Raw genomic sequence first — 13,821 nt, 5'->3', positions numbered from 1 at the left:
TCGACCCCCCTCTTTGTATTAATTACAGTCTCTGAATGGATTAGGTGAATGTTAGTAGTAAATTTTAGTTCATGTCCCTTTCCATGCAAATCTTAAATAATAGTACTACTAATTTCTTGATCCATTACCAATAGCAATAGACGTCACGAGTTTTAATGTGAAAATGATAAAGTAAAAGAGAGAAAAACTTGATTGAAATACAATAGTTACAAATTATAGATGAAGTGGAGGTTAATGTTATAAAAATAGAATGGTCCCAAAACCCTTGTGTATATTTCCGAGCAATTGAAGATACGTAACAACGAAAGCAAATTACACATCCGTTGAGATATGAGGAATCATTTTAAAGATATTTTGAATGATCCAAAGCCATCAATCAAGATAAAGTTCTAACAAGTATAGTTAGAAAACTCGTTGATTAATGGATCAAAGTTCCTAGGCTTATCGACCCAAAATGTGGAAGATGGATGTCACCTGCTACCTAACCAATTATGTAAGCTAATCGGTTTGGATACACGAGGGAAAAGGCTAGGCAGACCATAACAACGAGTCACCTATTTACACTAAGGTCGAAGCTACCCCATAAATCATGTCAAAATACACACAAAAAGCCAAATATGTGACTCAAAAGTGACCAAAGGCCAAAGCCAAATCCCATATCCCTAGACCTTAAATGTGAAGCATGCACTCTTGCTTAGAATGTGATCATTGGAGACCTACTCTTCTATAGGAATATTGTCTAATTTTAACTTAGTTGCCTTGTACACATTCTCCATTGTAAAGATTAACTCAATCCTAGTTGGAAATATTAATTCTTCACACAAACCTACCTTACTTCTACGAGAACTAGAGATCTATCGTTGCTCATAATTAATGAAGGAGATTTTTGTTAGATAAGTCCAAAAGTAAATTGAGTATGTTTTAGGAAACAACAAATCTATGTAACCAAATTTTGTACAACCAAAAACTAGTTTATTTGTATAAAAATAGGTTTATTTATGCATTTTATTAAAATATATGGATACATATATAGTACATGGAAAGTGTATAATATTATGGTCATATATTTATGATTTATGTATATATTTTTTTAATTTTTTGGAACCATTAATTTTATTTAGTGCATACTTTAATTCAAAATTTAAAAATAATAGAAAGAAAATTCAAATATAAAAATAAAAATGAGGTTAAATGCTAATAAGTCTTTTTAACTTATCCACTTACTATATTTATGATTTTAATATATAATTAATACATCAAATATTAATATTACCTTATTTTGGTTGTACAAAATTTGATTGTTTATCATTACCCGGAAGTAAAATGGACGAAATATAAAATAATACTCCATGTTTGCATGGATGGATCTTTTGGCGCAGATTATTAGGAGATGGTCTCACAAAAAGGAAAAAAAAGGTCTTTTTTTCTTTAGTATTATTTTCACTTTAATTGGATTCTCTAATTTGTCATGTTGTGTATCAATATGGTCAAACTCGTACAAAGTAATCACATTGACCCACCACTATCATTTTACTTATCATCTTTAATAGTGTCTCCAATCCATTCTTAACCACAATTGGCACCTTTTGTGTCACATCCAAATGCTACGACCATTGCATTAAAAATTAACAGTTGGACACAATGACCATTTCAGGTGGGCTCCAAATTCAAAGGGAGACCGATTCCATCTCTAGTATATAAGTATCGAAAAATTTCATTAAATTCGACTTTAAGACTGGTGCAAACTCTCATGGTAGGACAGTTTCTGTCCCAACCAATTTAAATTTGAAGTTTGCTTGAATTGCTTCCGTTCTTCCTCTCTTATCCATTGTGAGTGATGTCCATCGCATCCCTCCTGCATTCCGACACCAACACCAACCTTTTTATGGTGTTTCATTCCACACATTTTGTATTCTGAATCCGTTACTAGTAGAATACGTAGGAAAGTGTACATAACTATTGATCAAAAAGTTTACAGCTTAAATATCAACTATCAAAAAAAAATCATGAATTTAACATTTACCGCAATTGACCCCCGCACCTTGAATCGGGTGAAATCATACTTGATGTAACAACTAAACTTTGGGTTTTGATCCTTGAATCTCTTATGAATTTGAGACACGTATGCGCCACACCAACAATATACTACAATATACTACGCGTAAAGACTTAAATACTTCACCATAGAATAATCGCTAAAGATATCAACTTAACAATTTTTAAAATTGAGGGACTGCTACAAATTTAACCACATTTTCTGATTTTTAATAAATTAATGTAATCATTTTCAAATTAATCTGTAGCCGTTCACGCGCTGATGCTGCGCGGCTTTCTATGGTCCGTGCGGTAGGGGCTGGTTTCATCATAGCGGCTTTATGTTTTGAGAGAGGGGGAGACCAACTCGCGTCACGAAGCGCGTGACGATGAATTCAGCAGTCCGTAGCTGGGCTGTGGCATGCAAGAATGGAAAGGAGCGTGGGATTGATAGATTCGTCCTTGTCCGAAATTAGTTCATGGTTAATAGACTCGTGTCACGTGACTTCTTGGACTCTTCTTGCTCACCTCGTCACTTTCAACTGCCCATGTGCATTGTTTTGGCAATAAAGCCTTTCCTTCCAATTAAATTATCGCAACTGTCATTATTATCTTTTGACCATATAAATTGTTATTCTATCTATTTAATATGGCCCCTTGGGCCTTCACGGTGCGCCTTTGGTTCCCGTATTTTGCGGCAATCCGCTCCCGAATATGATCTCCCCCCGAAACTGTTTCCCCCCGGCCCCGGACGTGTCCGCCCGCAGCCGGATCCCGACCCTTTCGAGGGTTTTCCTTACCCGCTTCGGGCCCTTTTCATCGAACCCGGGGGGCCCCAAGGGCGACGCCGGGGGTTTTTTCCCCCTTCTTTCCCTTTAAGGGGGGTTTCGGGGGCTTCCACCCGAAGCCTCCGCTTGTCGCGGCCCGAGATTTCGTCGCCCTTTGGGGTTTATCCGGGTGTCGAATCGGGGCCCAAACACACTGGGAAAAGGGATTCCCGCCGAAAGGGAAAACGGGAGTCTCCGCGGGGGGGGGAGTCCGCAAAGGGAGACGACCCCCCATGGGAAATTGGCCTAGAGGGGAATTCCATCGCCAACAACGACCCGATCCACCGTTTTGCTTGGGTTATCCGTGCGGGGCAGTTTTTTTTTCTGTTTAGCATCCGAATCGGATATGCTCTTACGTAATAAATCCATAATACAAGTGAAAGTGAAGTAAATCCACCTCTTTCTACTGCATGATCGCCACAAATACAAAACACAGCTTTATCAGCATTCCCCACTCTCCCTCTCATTACCCCCACCATTCGTAACTTTTACATCAACACCCATTCGCCACCAAAACACTAGCGCAGTAAAAAAAAAACACACACTAAAATCAAGAATTAGTAGAGCAAATGGACACAGACAGACCCCATTTCCTCACCTTCTCCTCTTCCTCTATGAAGCTCTCCAAATCCCTCCTCAGCCCCGCCCGCCCCGCCCGCGACGGCCCCCCCGCCCTCTCCTCCTCCCTCAGCCGCCGCCTCCGCCCCAACGGCAGCCTCAAATCCGGCCACGCCTCCCCCTTCTTCCCCACCCCCAAGAAGCGCGGCTTCGACAACCCCGAGCCCTCCTCCCCCAAAGTCACCTGCATCGGCCAAGTCCGCGTCAAATCCAAGAAGAAGAAGAAGAAATTACAACCCCTCCCCTCCCGCTCCCTCTCCCGCCGCCGTAGCGCCGCCGCCGAAGATCTCAGTTTCAGAAAAATCGACCCTCCGCCGCCGCCGCAGCCGCCACAGGAGAGTCATCGGAATCAGAGATGGGTGCATCTCCCGATCTCGATCTGCGAGGCTTTGCGGAGCTTCGGCGCCGAATTCAGCTGCCTCTTCCCTTGCCGGAGCTCTTGCTCTCCAGCAAGGGAAAAGAGCGAGAATAAGCGGAGCGAGCACGGCTGCGGGGCCGTGCTCGCGCGCTGGCTCGTGGCGGAGCGGGAGATCGAGCTCGTGGTCGGAGACGGAGACGGAGACGAAGAAGGAAATGAAGAGAGGAGAGTCTCGATTAGAGCTTCGAGAAGGCACGTTTTCGAGGATTTTGAGGTGAAAGAGGAAACGGCGGCGGTCGGCATTTGCATTCCGCCGCCAAATGCGCTCTTGCTGATGCGGTGCAGATCTGATCCAATGAAAATGGCAGCTCTCGCTAACCGCTTAAACGATTTAGACGGCGACGACGAAAATGATAAGCTGCATTTGGTAGGAAATGTTGAAATTGAAGAAATTGGGGAAAACGCTTCGGAATCGGAAGAGAAAGGGGATGAATTAAAGGAAGGCGTCGTCAGCAGCGAAGAAGAGGTCGAGTCGAATATGTCGTCTTTCGAGGCTCTCCTCGACCAGGAAAATGCAGAACAGTATGAAGACTGCTGCTGCACTGCTCAAGTCGAGGAAAGCCCTCTTTCTGCTGTTACTGAACCCAATGAAGAAGTTCAAAGCAGAGAAGGCGAAAGCGAAGAACATGAAAAGATGGAATTTAGTGATGTAATAAAAGATAACGACGACGAGGAAAAACACGAAAGGGAAGGGTTTAGTGTTGTAATTAAAGAGAACGATGAAGAAGAAGAAAACGAAGAAATAGAGTTGAATGCTGTACTGAACAACGACATGGATGAGGATGAGGATGAGGATGGAAATAAGGAGAAAAAAGAAGCGGAGAAGAAAGGGAAAGAGGAGGCGTTATTGCCGGAATGTTTGCTACTGATGATGTGCGAGCCGAAGCTATCGATGGAAGTTTCTAGAGAGACATGGGTGTGCAGCACCGACTTCACGAAATGGCTGCCGGAGCGGCCGCGGAGGGCGGCGAGGGAGCCGGTGGTGAAGAGGCGGCTCAGCGTCGATTCCAAAGCCAAGCCGAATTTGAGCGCCGAGCCGCAGCCGCCGAGGTCGTCGTGCTCGCTGCCGGCGGCGGCGGCGATGGCGTCGATGATAGAGCGGAAGCTGGCGGCGTGCGAGCCGTTCGTGCTGACGAGGTGCAAGTCGGAGCCGATGAGGACGGCGGCGGGGAAGCTGGCGCCGGAGTCGTGCTTCTGGAAGAACGCGGTGAGGAAGCTGGAGCCGCACGCGATGGGAGTCGGCGCGGCTGGTGTCGGCTTCTGAGCTGAGCTGAGCTGGCGTGGGATTAATTAGTGCACAGTGGTTTTGCTTCTAAGGCATGTTTCCTGTCTGTAAATCTTTTTTTGGAATTTTAAGAAATTAGGTTTGATGAATGATGATACTCAATTTTATTTTATTTTTATTTTTTTATAAATTTTAATGGAATTTGTATCTTCTATTTTGGGTGTTGTGATGTAATGTGAAGGGTATCTTCTTTTAGGATGTATTGTTTGTATATATATATTTTGTTTTTGTTTTTGAAAATATAATTCATAATGAGCTTAGCCAGGTACAACAGATTCTTTGTCCGTTTTTTCTATCGTTTTGTGCAATCTGCTCATAATAATTAAATATTCTTTCCATTTTATTTAAAGTGATTTTTCTGGAACAAGATTTTGTATAGCTAATACTATTATGTCAGTCGAGAAAATTTATTTTTATTCTTTCTATTCTGTGTCGTTCACTAAAATTAGCATCTATCCCGGCGCAAAGTGAGATACTCTCTGCGTTCTATTTTAACAGAGGTGTTTCATTTTCTAAACTCATTTTAGAAAAAATAATAATAAATTATAGAAAAACAAGTGCAGGAAATGAATCACTTCTATTGATATATGAAACACATGGGGTATTTTTTTTAGCATGAGATTTTAAAAAAAATTACTATAATAAATATAGAATAAAATAAGAAAGAATAATTATAGTAGAACTGAAAAAATATTTATCTATTAACACTTGTATTTATTTTCCTCTAATAATGCTACGAACTACTTTTATTAAGTATATCTCTTATTTAATAAATTTTGTATGAAAATTCATGTGGTCTACTACTAAAATTTGTACGTAATACTCCTACTAGTACTATGATACTACCTCTGTCCCTGAAAATTTGATACATGTTACCATTTCGGTCCGTCCCTGAAAATTTAATACACTTCATTTTTACCATTTTTGGTAGTGGGCCCCATATTCCATTAACTCATTCTTACTCACATTTTATTATAAAACTAATACTTTAAAAATAGGGCCACATCCCACCAACTTTTTCAACTCACTTTCCATTACATTTCTTAAAATCCGTGTCGGGTCAAAGTGTAGTAAATTTTGGGAGACGGAGGTAGTATTATCTATAAAAAGATTACTGTACATTTTTATTTAAAAAAAGCATCATTTGTAACGGTCACATTTTGTGTTGTATTGACATGCCAAAATGAGTTAAAATTAGAATAGATTTGAACCATATATAATATGCAATCTAGGCATGTGCCTCCATCACAATCACTAATAAGAAATGTTTGCAATCACATGAAAAAGAATAATACTCTTATATAAATAAAGTAGATTAGATTAGATAATTGGAAAATCAAAAATGGATGAAGAATGTGGAGGGACAGTCGACAGGCTGGGGTCTAGCATAGTGTTTGTATGTATTTGTCGATTGAAGCAAAAGGAGATATCAAAGACATGTGAGGTTCAACATTGGAAAATACAGAAGCAACAATTGTTGATATAATAAAGATTATGAAAGTTGCAGTCAAATGGGGCAAAGGCTGCCACCTACAAAAATCAATGCCACTTTGGCCTATTTTTCATCATATTATTGTATATTTGTACGTATATAGGAGTAATATTATTATTTTAAAATTTAAGGTTTTAATTTAATAATATAATATTCTTTAGAGGGGTAAATAATGTTCTCTTCCTCCGATAATCCGTTTTTTTGGTTTGCATAATTCTGTCTCAGTCAATATTGGTTGAGTCGTATTCCTTTTTGGATTGTTTGATTATAGCTGAGTTATTTTTTCTTGGTAAAAAAATACTTTACTCTTTCTTTATCTCTCTATCTTTTTCATTTCTACTTTATTCTATTTATACTTAATTCATTTAAAACAATTTTTCTTAAATCTCGTGCTGAAAAGAAATTTCTCTACTACAAAGCGACGGAGGGAGTATTTTCTACATGCATAATAATTTCTACAATATTGTTATACTTCCTCCGTTCCACTCTAAGTGAAGCAATTCTATTTTGATACGGGATTTTATATAATAGTGTTGTTTTATGAGTTAAGTGGAAAAAATAAAGTAAAAAAGAGAAAAAAATAGAGAGACTTATGTTTCTAGTTTTAGAAATGTGTCATTTAAAATGCGACTCCCAAAAAGGAAAAAAATAGAGAGACAAAAGGAATATGTTAAATGTTGAGAGATAATGTTACAAAAGATCAAATTTTTTCAACACAAAATTTAAGAAAATGATATTTATTGAGTTAAAGGAAGAGAATTAAATATGTAAGAAAAAAAGAATATGATAGATAATGAGAGAATAAAATAAAATTATAATGTTACTCCTTTATAGAAGAAAAATCAATCACTTTCCGTAGGACAATCTAAAATAATGTATAGTTGATTACTAGGGATATGAGTGATAATAAAATAGAAATAGTGCTCCCTCCATCTCCTATTATTATGTTTCCGTTTTTCATTTTGGTCTGTCCCATATTAATTATCTTACTTCACTTTTACTATTTTTAGTAATAGACCACACATTCTGCTAATCCAATTTCACTCACATTCTATTATAAAACTAATATATAAAAGTAAGACATCATGTCACTAATTTTTCAACACACTTTCTTTTACACTTCTGTTGCAATTCTATCCTCCGAAATCAATTGTGTTGCCTTTGTGAGCATATTTCTTAAAAAGTGTGTCGAGTCAAAGTGGACACGTATCGGGAGACACATAGAACAACATTTTCATTTTTAGAAAGGGATTGCGATAAAACACAAAATTTGATTTGTCCGATGCTCTTTAATATGTAAATGATGCGTTATTCTTCTGATAATGTATGTGTTATGTTAGATTTGAAGATACTGTTGAAATATAATTGGAAATAATCAACATATTAAGTCAATAAAATCGACAACGTGCTAAAACAAAATTGATTTGAACAAATATTCAAATTGTTAGTCGATTATCATGCTCTTGACACTCTGTGCCGTCACAAACAGAGAAACTGAAACAAGAATCACATCATCACCATTTATCTTGCAGCAGACCCGTCTCGCCCAGCCTCGGCAATGTCCACACCGCTGTCTTCTTCAATTGGCTCGATTGGTGAGCACCACTTAAAAAAAGTGCACTCTTTTCTCCCAAAACCAAAGTAGAGCCTCCCTTTTAGATTTGCCATGGCTTTTGACGATTCGGGACGAAGCAAGTTTCTTGCAATTGCAAGACGAGCCGAAGGTCACATCGCCCGCCAATCTCACCGGACCTGGTCCCGTACCCTCTCTGTAGGTCGAACGCTCCATAGATTACGAACTCGAGTCACAACAAGAACTAGTGATCTTCGTTTTTCACTCACCGTCACTTAAAATGAGAGGAAGAAAATGAATCTTATTTTATTTAGAATAAATAATTTTATTTTCAAATAATTAAAAATTATCACCAAAATGATTAAAATACGTTGATTGTCAATATTTAACGGATCCATCTATTTTGGTCTGATTGTGATCCTAGTTGAAATTATGTGATGCAATAATTCAAAACGTAATATATTGGACCAAAATTATAAAATAACCATAAATTTAGGACCAATTTTAGTCTTCACTCTGAATTACGAATTGAATAATGATATACATTCTATTTTTAAATGACAATGGTTCATCTAAATTCATTGAAAACTAAAATAGTTCAAGAAATGCTAAAAGAAAACAATCTAAAATTATCTTAAGACATTAAATATAATGTAAATTAGACTGAGGCTAATTTTCAACGTGAAACTAAGCTCCCACTATACTCAACAAGCAGCGTGAGCTCCCCGAATTGATGTTCGATAAATTATTTTTTTGTATGTAATTTATTACAAGAATGTAATATTAATTAACATTGTGATCCGATTTAAAAATGGCGAATTGTGAAAAGGCGAATACCATTGGACGTGAGCTCCCCTGCTCGATAAATTATTTTTTGTATATAATTTAGTACACGGATGTAATATTAACATTGTGGTCCTATTTAAAAATGCCGAATTGTGAGAAGGCATCACTGAATACCATTGCACGAAACATGGTCTTCCAAAGGATGCCTATAAACTTATTGTTGGAATATGAGAAATATGTCGGAAGAGTAATGATGTGTAGGAAATATATGACAGAATAATTGGTAGAATTAGGAGATGGTGATATGCGCAAACTAAATAACATTTTATTTTCAAACTTCTCATCTTGTACAAAATGATACAATTCACATATTTATAGGCTTCCTTATTTTTAAATTTAGATTTTTCTCTATAAAAATCCAGATATATTTTTAGATAATATCTATATTCTAGATAATTCTATACTTTACTAAAATTATCTGATATTCTAATACCTAATTCTAGAAAATTCTATTACATAATATTTAAATTTAGATAATATATAAATATTATATTGATGTTGGTATGTGTACGGTGTTGTAATTTACCATATATAATAAAATGTCAGTATGCGACAGTATACCGCGGTATATGAAAGTTTATACGGTAATCCTACCAAAATATTTGAATAACGTATCATATCTTATCGAAAATTTAGTGTTTACAATATTTTTTCCGATACGAGAAGTTAGTATATTGGTATTTCGATACTTTTACCCACCCATATTCCTAATTTTGATTGAATGTTTTTTTCCTAATTAAGAATATCAAGACTTTTGTGGTACAAAAATAAAGATATTTTTAGATAAATATACTAAAATAAATAAAATATACATAGAAAGTAGAGAATTCCAAAGGAAAAAAAATAAGAAAAAGAATACACCTCTCCATTTCTACTACTATTAAATTGGGTGCTATATCTGCAGCCGTTGCATTTTAACATAATCTTGATGAATCCAGCAACTGCAGAGTTGAAACATAAACAAACTCAACAAATACCTATGAATCTTCCTTGTGCATTGATGGACCTTATGCTAAAGCCATTTCTCCACTAGTTTGTGAATGCTTTGATGTATCATCTTTTTCCTTAACCATAAATTCTCTAGCAAGATCGCGAAGCTTTTCCTTGATCGAACCCGGGGAGGCTAATATATGCTGATTCCGATAGAGAAATATGGAGAAGAATATTGCTAAAGCTGTTGATGATGCTAGCCCTACAATGAGAAATAAGCCCGTAAAACGATCCAAATCAAGGCTTTCCAAGCCATCACCCGAGCAGCCTTCTGGCCCAAGCCATCTTCTTGTGATTGTATCGATCTTCCCATTCTCCTTGAGATTCAATATAACTGTTGAAAAATCGGGGACTAGTGGCGAACCCTTTCTAAACACCTGTCGTGTAAGATTTTAGTGAGAGTATGCGACAAAGTACTAATGCCCTTCTTGGTATGATGAAATGGAATAAATGTGAAATGAAACAAAAATTTCTTTGCGTTTTCATTCCATTATACCAAGAAGGGCCTAAGACAGACTACTTACAAATGCAAAACCAGAAGTCCTGAGGTGTTTCGGATCAATCATGGTGTACTTGTGGCAGTACTTGCTGAGGAAGAGCCTGAGATACGCGATTTCATCAACAATGGCGGCTACGCCTCCATGTTTGCTACCTTTGGACAAGGCCTCGTCGTATTCCTCAAACGAGGTATACTTTCTGGAGTTGTAGTCGCCTAGTATTATACCGTTGGAGAATCCGCGGGTCAAGAAGCCAGTATGGAAGCCAACGTAATCGCTTTTCTTGATCATATCGGTCGACTTGAGCTGCTGTATCGTTAGCATGGATGCCAAGTTTGCGGTGTAACTCGACGACAAAACAAGCACCACGAACACCCATACAATCACCACAAATCTAGTTAGGTTGCTCTTCACTTTCTCCCCTGTCATAATAGTAGTTCAAAACTTTAAACTAGTTAAGACATGACAAAATATGGTATTTGAGTAAGTATTGGGGACCGATATCAGTTGGCAACACAAAACATATCAATACGGATATATTTTGTACTACCAACTGATGGTTCTCATATTTAAGATAGTTCTAAAATGTTCCATCTCCGTAAAGACTATATGTATCACTTACTATGTGCATAAACAAGTGTTGAGAAGGAGAACCAGAAGATCATCCCGACTTGCTTCCCAGGTGGGCCTTGGAAATGTTCATTTACACGATGCTCAAGAACCCACACAACACATCCAATGAAGACGAAAGATGCCCCAATGGTCAGCCATAGGCCGGTTGTTAAAGGTTTCATGAATATCCAAGCGCTCTTCCTCTCATTACCCTTGATTGGGACGACAGTGGCGATACCTGATTCTGTGTAAGGGACGGTGAAATCGACGTACTTTGTTCTGTTCGCTAAAATGGTCACGTCTCCCACAACAGCATCGTATCTCTGTCATTGACACAAGGATAAGTACTTCAATGAACATGTGATCAACGGAAAAAAATCATGACTAAACAACGCTTGCTTACATCGAGATATATTTGATAAACGAGTTCATCGTAATATTCGACACTCCATGCATCCGTGGTCTCCAAAGGAATATACTCAAATGGAACAGGATAAGGCAATGATCTGATGACTTCTTCAAAAACATCAATGCAGAAACCAGTTGCTTCAACAGCATTAGTTTCTTGATTCCTTTCAACCTTGATGTACTCATTGAATCCCTTTCTGACAGGAACTCCAACTCTCAACTTCTTCCCACTTGCTGGAATCTCCCAACCTTTAGGCACGTTGCTCGTTTGCCCCGGCCACAAGATGCCTCGAAGATTCTCCTTTTCCGTTGAGTAAACCGCCTCATCACCATCCAACCTCACATCCTTTGAAATCCCATATTTCTCAGTCCAAAATCCAACAGTGTTGTCCACTTTTCCAATCACATTCACTACCTCAAACGCAGACGGCTGCAACTCCCCGTTGGTTATGCTAAAATCGCCACTCAACCCTTTCGAGGCAAAGTTTCTGAGCACACGAGCAAGTGATGAATTTCCTTTAACTCGCTCGATAGCTTGTCCTAAGGCTGTCATGCTGTCATAAGCCCACAATCCGAAAACATTGAGTTCTGTTCTGTCCATATCCGGATTCTCCGCATGAAGCCTCTTAGCGAATCGCCTAAACTTCTCGGATCGTGGAACGTAAGCCTTCACGCCTAGTACACCCTGCATCGCTTCAATAGCGACCGAATCCACAGAGCTCAGAAAACTGGTTAACGGATCAGAAATCAACCAAGCATACCCTTCACTCATCATCCCAACTTCTTTCGCCATTTGGAAGAAGCGAGACGCGAGATCTGGAGGCATGTGCACGATCAAGACCCTCGTCCGCATCCCCCTCAAGGCATAGAGTTCATCAAGAACTTGATCATCATCAGCATAAGGTGATATACAGCTCATGTTTGAGACAACAACATTGTTTTCTTGTAGCTTTGCTGTCAAATGTGGTAATAATCCACTCCCAAATTTGGTATTTTCATACACAATCACAACTTCCCTCCAACCAAAAGCTTTAAGTAGTGCTGCGATTGCTTTAACTTGAGAAGAAGACGGCCTCGTTGCTGGAGATATGACCGGAACTCTCTCCCTGTCGCCAATATCCATCACGAGGTCCGCCTGAGTGGACTTCTGTGGCCCGAGTATCGCCATCACACGCGCGTTCTTCACCAAATTGTTAGCTGCAAGGAAAAAAAAAACTAAACAAAATTAGTCCTTTTTTTTTCCTTAATCCAAACTGTTTAATATCACAAGTTGAATAGCATAACAGCATCACCAGCAGAAGCTGCAGCAACGACATCGCCCCTCGAGTCCCTGAAGTGAGGCACGATCATCACGGTGGTGTTGTGATCGCGGTTGGAGTTCCTATCCTCGACTGCCATCGTCATGCAAGCCTTGCACATCTTCCCAAGAGGCGTATCGAGATCAAGAATCACTCCTACGTTCGCATTTCCACTTTTCGACAAATCAATGCAAAAGCTCATCAAGATAAGCGTAGCAAAGCAACACAATCTTGAACTCTCCATTGCTGTATAATCCAAAATGAGTTTTTTTAAGATAACTAAAATGAAATCCTCAGAGATGTGGAAGGAATCAAATTTTCCATATTCCCTTAAATAAGTGCTCAAACTTTGCTTGAATTTAGACACTTGGTGGAGATTTTATGGCATTGGATTTGCCACGAGATAAAATAACTTTCCAAAAAGGGGAAAAAAGAGAGAGATCATGATAACGAAATTACTGACCTTTTTTTTTTCCTCAAAGAGACTAATTTCATGTTTCACACTGAATGTTCATAACTTCATATGGCTGCCTAACCATATTCAAATCCATCACATAAACAAAATGTAATAGAAAATCTGTTTGAGAAAGCTTCTGTATATACTCAAAAGTCCAAAGCTGAGTTCATACTTCGTCCAACTTGAAATTTAAAATTTCTACTATGTGAAATCATATAATTAAATTATATTTATCACATTCTAAAAGTCCAAAACTGAGTTTTTTAATAATGTCACGTGAAAAATTAATTATATAGTAATTTTAACCCAGTTGAATATTGAATAATTGAAATTTTCTTAAGAGTCCGTAGAAAATTTGACCCTCCAACTAGGAAGTATAAAGTATACAATAAAATAAAAATATTTTCATTTTAAAAAGGTTAATTGCCTATAATTCATAAAATTAACTTGATCAAATTGTGATTAG

At 38.1% G+C, this 13,821-nt stretch overlaps 2 protein-coding genes across 2 annotated transcripts; both read right to left on the bottom strand.

The window, feature by feature from the left end:
• Positions 1-9,957: 9,957 nt before the first annotated feature.
• On the bottom strand, positions 9,958-11,390 carry LOC125202748 (glutamate receptor 2.9-like). The gene is made up of 3 exons (XM_048101196.1): positions 11,203-11,390; positions 10,608-11,002; positions 9,958-10,460 (listed from the first exon to the last, which is right to left on the bottom strand). Exons 1-3 carry the CDS (start codon positions 11,372-11,374, stop codon positions 10,101-10,103), a joined length of 927 nt encoding a protein of 308 aa, XP_047957153.1. The 5' UTR covers positions 11,375-11,390; the 3' UTR covers positions 9,958-10,100.
• Positions 11,391-11,556: 166 nt separating this feature from the next.
• Positions 11,557-13,142, bottom strand: LOC125189182 (glutamate receptor 2.3-like). The gene is made up of 2 exons (XM_048086443.1): positions 12,893-13,142; positions 11,557-12,797 (listed from the first exon to the last, which is right to left on the bottom strand). Exons 1-2 carry the CDS (start codon positions 13,140-13,142, stop codon positions 11,557-11,559), a joined length of 1,491 nt encoding a protein of 496 aa, XP_047942400.1.
• Positions 13,143-13,821: the final 679 nt, after the last annotated feature.

Source organism: Salvia hispanica, chromosome 1, assembly GCF_023119035.1.
Source record: "Salvia hispanica cultivar TCC Black 2014 chromosome 1, UniMelb_Shisp_WGS_1.0, whole genome shotgun sequence".
Classification (NCBI taxonomy): Eukaryota; Viridiplantae; Streptophyta; class Magnoliopsida; order Lamiales; family Lamiaceae; genus Salvia; species Salvia hispanica.
This window is presented reverse-complemented; position numbering and strand designations above follow the sequence as displayed.

Excerpts from the sequence above, each read along its gene's own strand:
- LOC125202748 (XM_048101196.1), bottom strand. The coding sequence starts at position 11,374 with ATGAAACCTTTAACAACCGGCCTATGGCTGACCATTGGGGCATCTTTC. Across the intron at positions 11,003-11,202 it reads AACACTTGTTTATGCACATA|GGGAGAAAGTGAAGAGCAAC; the intron begins GTAAGTGATACA and ends CTATTATGACAG. Across the intron at positions 10,461-10,607 it reads GGACTTCTGGTTTTGCATTT|GTGTTTAGAAAGGGTTCGCC; the intron begins GTAAGTAGTCTG and ends CTTACACGACAG.
- LOC125189182 (XM_048086443.1), bottom strand. The coding sequence starts at position 13,142 with ATGGAGAGTTCAAGATTGTGTTGCTTTGCTACGCTTATCTTGATGAGC. Across the intron at positions 12,798-12,892 it reads CGTTGCTGCAGCTTCTGCTG|CTAACAATTTGGTGAAGAAC; the intron begins GTGATGCTGTTA and ends TTTTCCTTGCAG.